Consider the following 6,698-nt stretch of genomic DNA (forward strand, 5'->3'; position numbering starts at 1 on the left):
CCCAGCGACTTCTGTACAGTGTACCTCATTCTATGTCCAACCCGCATCACTGTTCTACTTTGTATTACCTCTATATCAGCATCTCTAACTTCCTCAAGATCGTTTATTCCACAATAACTTGGTAACTGGCTAGATGTTTTTCACTAGTAGTGCAACGACTGATTTTAATAGACGGTTCTCTTCTATGTCTAGCACATAGACCATGGGGCAGGGCTTCCATCACCTCAGCCGCACTTGAACCTATGAAGGGCTGTTGTGAGTTGGAGAGGGGTGTTCTACGTCAATGCCCATATGGGGCGTCAATTGCTTCTATGCGTCTCTTTCTTCATGTGAACTGACGTCTTGGTCGATGTATATCACTTGAACTGTTGGCCCTAGGTTAGACAAGCATCGAGGTATGTATGAGTAGCTGTCTGCATCCGTCGTATTTCTGAGGAATTGTTTTAGATCAAAGAGATGTCCTCATTGAAGTATAGGGATACAGATTCTACACAGGCTAAGCATGTCTGCAAGGATGTCCTCTACTATTCAAGCCAGAGAAGCATTCAGATTATTATCAGTTACCCGTCCAAGCTTTACAATCAACCTTTCAAAAGACTCAAGACAATCATACATGGATACAATCAGTCAAATCCCTGCAACTGCTTCGCATCACCCAGCGCCGGCCACCACGAAGCTCGATCCTTGACAAAGAATTCCGCCTCGGGTTTAGCATCATCCAGAGCGTGAGAATCATCCAGCGTCCCAGCCAGCACAATCACGCCACCCTCAAATTCCTTCCGATCTGCTGTCTTGTACAGCAAACAGCCACAGGTCCCACAGAAGTGGAGAGTCAAATGCATGCCGCTCTCATGAGTCTCATGGTGTTCCTTTGCGGTTCCTTTCACAAGGCGGAAGCGATCCTGGGGGACTAGAAGATTAACAGAACTTCCGCTGCTGAATTTCCGGCAGGTGAGACAGTGGCAGACGGCCTATGTCATGTTAATATGTACTTGTGTGCGGTTGCAAGGTCTGCTTTGGCTTATCTTGGTGATAGGTTCGCCGCTATATTCGTACTGGACTGACTGACAGAGACAAGAACCAGATGGCATGATGAAGATGTTCGTTACTTATTGTAAGGATACTCAGGGTAGAGATGAAATGATGAATAGGGAACATAGTGGCGTGCAAGGCTGATATATAGACTTTTAAAATCTAGCCTGATCAGAAGACTACGTTTGTCTCGACTCTCGAATGCCAATTATGCAAGAGAGTTTAATACTAGTAGGGTCCGAATCCTGGATTGACTTGTAGTCCGCATATATGATTAATCTTCATCTACAGCGGAGCGGAATGCCGAGCCATTGTCGTATGTTTTCCAGCGCCACTTAGCCATTAATGGATCGTATGATCACCAACAATTGTGTCAAAGATCGAAATCTAATAGATCAATCCAGATCTAGCGAATAGAAAATTTATTTACGGATTAAGATTCCTAATAACTTTATTTTCTTCCTGACAGATGGCTTCCCCATAATAAACTCGATGTCTGGCTCGATAAGTAGGACACCCACCAGGTGCACATGGCTGTCTAAATTTAGTCCATACTTTGATAAATTGCAACAGCTTTCAGTTGTAGAATTCAGACTTTCTTTTCTTACTTAATACGGCCAACCGGAGAGGTCTTCAACCACACGGGTCTTTCAAGTCTATATCACTTTTCAGTTTAAGTGCAACTTGACCACTGCCTCTGCCTTTCACGAGCCCATAGCAGAGCTGGCTCATTATTATTATATATTATATTCTATATAACCTCTAAAAAGCATCAACCTAGCACATACGACCACAGGGTGTGGAAAACAGGGCTTCCCGTCCGCTCAGCCGTACTTAAGCCACACGCCGGCCGGTTAGTAGTTGGGTGGGTGACCACCAGCGAATCCCAGCTGTTGTATGTTTTTGATGCTTTTTTTGCTTTATTATTATATCTTGCCTTTAAACCTTGCCTGAAGTCTTTACTCTTCGCCCGGAAAGCCTAGCTGATGTGGTCGTCCGGCGTGCAGACTCCGTCCTTCGGAATGCCGCCATCTCTCATTTTGTCTTATGCCGAGCAGAATAAGATTAGATGCATAAACTTATGTATAATAAGCTTATTGAACTGTAAGCTAAATATTGATATAAGGAATGTTGCCACATTGTACTTTCTTTATCATGCAGCTATCTTCCACAAAGAGACGTCCAAGGACAGATAGTAACCAGAACAGGGAGCTAATTAAACCACTGCTTGACTACGATACTAACAGCAGTACCTCCACTCGTGGTGTCATAGACTTGGTTCTTTTCCATGATAGTAACATGTGTCATTCACTCTACTAGGCAGCCACAGACCAAAATACTCATGAATGCAGGCTCCCTGGTGATGAGGTCAGCTGCCAGCTCATTGAAATATTCAGGCTGCTCCTTGTACTCTCAAATGCTTCTATCCATAAATATACTCGGTATCTCTCTTGGATCAAACGTTTCGAGGCTGGCGATGTTGTCGTGCTGCATGCACAGGTAAGATTTGCCCACTACGACTGTACTACACTTTCTGACAGCTTGGTTGCTAGGTCGTTGCATATTATCCTAGTCTTTAAGCCGGCATTTTGTTTGGTATAATGCCATCATATCTGGCAAGCTTGTTACTTGGTCTCTGATCAGCGCTCTACAAACAGGCAACTTTGGCATTAGACATTAGGGTTTAGGTTTAGCATGTTGTCTGGGTGCAGCGGGGAAGGTGGATCAGTGGGTCCACTAATGCATGCTTGTCACTCAATAAGGTTGGTAAGCGGAGTAGAACCATAACCATGGGAACCAATCAACAAAGCTCAAGCCCAGCAAGCTATTTATCAAACATTGGCGGGTGAGATAACAAATAAGTACAGCGAAATTGTTGCTGAGGACTACCTACTCATAATAGTCTAGAAAGCTTGAAGCTATTTCAAGGCTGTGTGTCAGGTCAATCTGACAGAAATCATCCAACAATCAAGCAGGAGATACATGAGATCAAACGAAATATATAAGAATGAATACCCTGTAAAAATGTATAGTGTCTCTCTTATCCCATGGGCCTGAAAAGGTCTTTTGACAGATGACAGTCCACAAATTCTCCTGCTAAATATCGGTGAACCCTCCTGAGAAGCTGGATAAAAAAATGGCAAAGATAGAAAAAGTTACCGTAGCCTCAATGAGTAGTTATCCGCATTCCTAATTGCATCTCTTTCCTTCAGAGCGCGGGCCGTGGAAGGCCTATAGGCATTATCAATATCTATGATCTTTTCTCCCAGCTTGTGTTGATATTAATAAAGGGATGGGAAATAGTATAGTGTATATATCCTTTAGAGTGAAACCCACACTGCCTTTCTAATTGTATCAGCATGCCTGCAGTATATGTTAATGATTAGTTACACAGTAAATAGCTTACATGTAAGCACCACTAAAAAGAATGACTTATATAAACTCAAGTAATAGAGTGGCGCCCATCACAGCCATTTTAGGCCCAGCTGTATTCCGTAGACTCTCACAGGTAACATCTTTAATAAGTGGCTTGTTGTAAGCGCGGTTACATAAGTGGATGTAGTATTGCCGTTCAAATCTACACAGAGGTATGCTTCCAAGAAAATATCACCAGCGCAAGTATTGTTAGTATTAATAGCTGTGATGTACAGATCTCCTAGTTCATCTGAACCTCTTAAAGGATCAGCTCTGAGTGCTTTCTGGAAAATGCTTAGGACCTTGCTCTATTACCTTTATTAAGCTATTGCTGGAATATGTCACCATGAAGACAGTTGATAACATAGTCCATCAGCTGAGAGTGTCCCGGAAGGCCTGTCGAATCTCAAGACCTTTCCTCCGGTCATCAGGGTTATTGTTTTCAAAGTTGACAAGCCTTGGCAGTGAACGTCTACTGATCTGGCTTCGGGCCTCCTGCTCAAAATCATCAAACGCAATGACATCCCCAGACCAAATCAGTATATCTCGGTGTACTCCAGAGGAACAACCGTTGCGCCGGGGGAGGTATACTAGTATGATCCATTCTGGATGCCACCGAGCACGAGAGCATTGATGCTCTCCGCCTCCTCCTGGAAGAATATGCCGCCCTCCCAACGCAAACCACGGCGCTCGACCAGCGGGGATTCATGAGGGGCGCTTGTTCTCAGCACGCTACACTATTCCTCCCATAATATGCCTGACACTTTTCAATAGTGTATCCCATGCTTCTAGCACATACGACCACAGGGTGTGGAAAACAGGGCTTCCCGTCCGCTCAGCCGTACTTAAGCCACACGCCGGCCGGTTAGTAGTTGGGTGGGTGACCACCAGCGAATCCCGGCTGTTGTATGTTTTTTGCTCTTTTCTTTATTCTTTTTCCTGTCTTTAAACTGGCTTTAAACTAGTTTAACGCCGTGCTGCTACTCGATCTTCACCTGGACAACCTAACAATCTCCGCTGCTGCAGGCGGCTCAGCAGGAGACGAATGGCACGAAACCCCTGCAACTGAAGCATACGTGACTGAGTGGGCCTATCTCAAGATATACTATTTGTGGATTGTTGACCTATAGCTAGCTTTAGCTTGAATAGCTGGCTATACTATGCATAGTTCTGTTTAGCGATGTGGACTAGAAGGCGTCCAAAATACCAAACTAGCCACCAGAAGACTAGTGTTATGGCACGCAACCAGACGCTTGAAGCGTACGGATCGATGTAGCCTGGAAATGACAAGAAGTGCGAAGAGAGTATAACATATTCTGCGAGGGATATTCATTTTTAGAACAGTTAATGGTCTCTAAGTTCTGATCAGATGGGCTGTAAACCCAAGAGTTTCACCATGCTGTGTAAGATATGCGAGAGGCAGAAATGCAGTGGCCATACTCTATCCTTGCTATTAAATCCTGGATTAGTGCCCTAAATTCGGGTACTTTGATTGAATGGACTGATAAGGATTTTGCAGTTGGAAGAGCTCCTGACAATAGCTTGAATCTGATTAGCAGCCGCACAATACATGCTTACACCCTGTTCATGCAGCTGAGAGCAGACATAACGACGCATATAAACATGAGCCCCCTCAGATTTAGCAGTTTATTTTGGTATCTTTAGAGCCAACATACCTACATTGACACTGTTCCCCCTTTTGCTCCTGAAAATTTTTTGAACAGTGAGTGTTTGAGATTTAGTTTAACAAAATGCTGCTGCTGACTGCTATGGCATTACTAGCTTATTTAATGTTTGAAGATCCGGATGCAGACGACGGCATAGATAGCTATAGGTGGATGCACTACTAGCTTATGTGTGGTAAGGAGCTCATGAACCTCCGTCTTAATAGGTCAGGAGCAGGACCGTATCATCACGTGGTTTTGCAAGCACACACCCGTGATCGCTTGGCATGGAAACACATGGAGGGGAACCTGTGACACCACGCTAGAAACGCATCCATTCTCATCGTCGTTGACCCTGAACACCTCACGACTCCCGAAAAGTGGAGACACCTTCATGATTACACACTTATCGACAGCGGATTGAAATATTCTTTGGATTGCAAGGCAGACGCCCTCTCCCGTTTCGCAGAAGTACGATAAATTGCTGGGATTGTTGGGTCTCAATGGAGAATCTTCCTGAGGTGGGAACGAGCAACGTCACAGAGATGTGAAACATCACTGACAAATGCAGGAGATCATCTCTACAATATTCCAGATAGTTGACTTCAAAGCTCTCAAGCAATGTCATCTTGTCTGCAGGAAATGATGTCGAATTGCTACTCCGTTCTTATTCCGTCGCAGTGCCTACCACAAAGAAAATTCAACCTATTTCAATGAAATTCTTGCCTGGCGCGACCTGTCCGTATTCATCAGAGTGATATCAATCGGGCGAGCAGGGCCTGGCGATACGGTGGCCGATCTGCTTCGTTTGATTTCCTCCCAACCAATACTGCGGCAATTGGTAGTACGACCAACGGTTGGCGTTATTCGTCAACACCACCAAAAGGAGTTTGTAACCACACTCACTAGTGTAGTCTCTCAGGATACTCCGTCAGTTCTTCCGGCTCTTGAAAAGATTCAGCTTATTACCAATGAGGAGCCATATCTGCCGACGCTGCTCTTCAACAACCTTCGAAAACTTCAAGTTGACATGGAGACTATTCGATTACCGATTGATCTTGAATGGCCTTCCTTGGTATTTCTCCACTTAAGGGGGGTTGTAGATATTGACTATCTGCAAGATTTCCTCGGACGTCATAAACATATCAAGCAATTAAATATAGCGGCTGTGAGCATGCTTAGACTGCTTGGTCCTTCACTGGGCGATCTCCACCAACCCTTAAAAAACATTCTAAATCCCGGAGTGGGTCCAGACCTGGCTGGATCGATCATGGAACATGCTGAGAAGAAAGCTGACGGCCACGAACGATCATTGTTACGAGAGGTTCACGCTCAGCTGGATAGATTGACGGATGAAAAGACAGCCAGAGAGATGCATCAATTGATCGTCACTGTTTTCAAGACATTGTTGAGGTATGAGCTTGACAGATACGCTACTGATATAGGGAAGATTCGGATACCACTTGAAAACCCCTCTCAATTTGAATTAAGCTGCTCGATAGAATATTTTTGGGAAGACGAGCTAGCTATCAAGGGTATAACGTTACCGGGGGACTATGCATCAAAGACTGGGCTATGGGCAAACGA

General features: G+C 44.6%; 1 protein-coding gene across 1 annotated transcript, besides 2 other annotated features; it reads right to left on the reverse strand.

Annotated features, from left to right (window-relative positions):
* Positions 1-623: 623 nt before the first annotated feature.
* NFIA_080410 (GFA family protein) lies at positions 624-1,091 on the reverse strand (the record flags this gene model as incomplete). Its single annotated transcript, XM_001259993.1, has 2 exons — positions 624-910; positions 1,070-1,091. 2 exons carry the CDS (start codon positions 1,089-1,091, stop codon positions 624-626), a joined length of 309 nt encoding a protein of 102 aa, XP_001259994.1.
* A 3,138-nt stretch (positions 1,092-4,229) lies between these two features.
* Positions 4,230-4,311: a sequence feature (Protein overlapping with rRNA (NFIA_080420, EAW18098.1) was converted to a misc_feature.).
* Positions 4,312-4,338: 27 nt separating this feature from the next.
* Positions 4,339-4,412: a sequence feature (Protein overlapping with rRNA (NFIA_080420, EAW18098.1) was converted to a misc_feature.).
* Positions 4,413-6,698: the final 2,286 nt, after the last annotated feature.

The sequence above is a fragment of the Aspergillus fischeri genome, genomic scaffold (genome assembly GCF_000149645.3).
Source record: "Aspergillus fischeri NRRL 181 1099437636264 genomic scaffold, whole genome shotgun sequence".
Taxonomy (NCBI): domain Eukaryota; kingdom Fungi; phylum Ascomycota; class Eurotiomycetes; order Eurotiales; family Aspergillaceae; genus Aspergillus; species Aspergillus fischeri.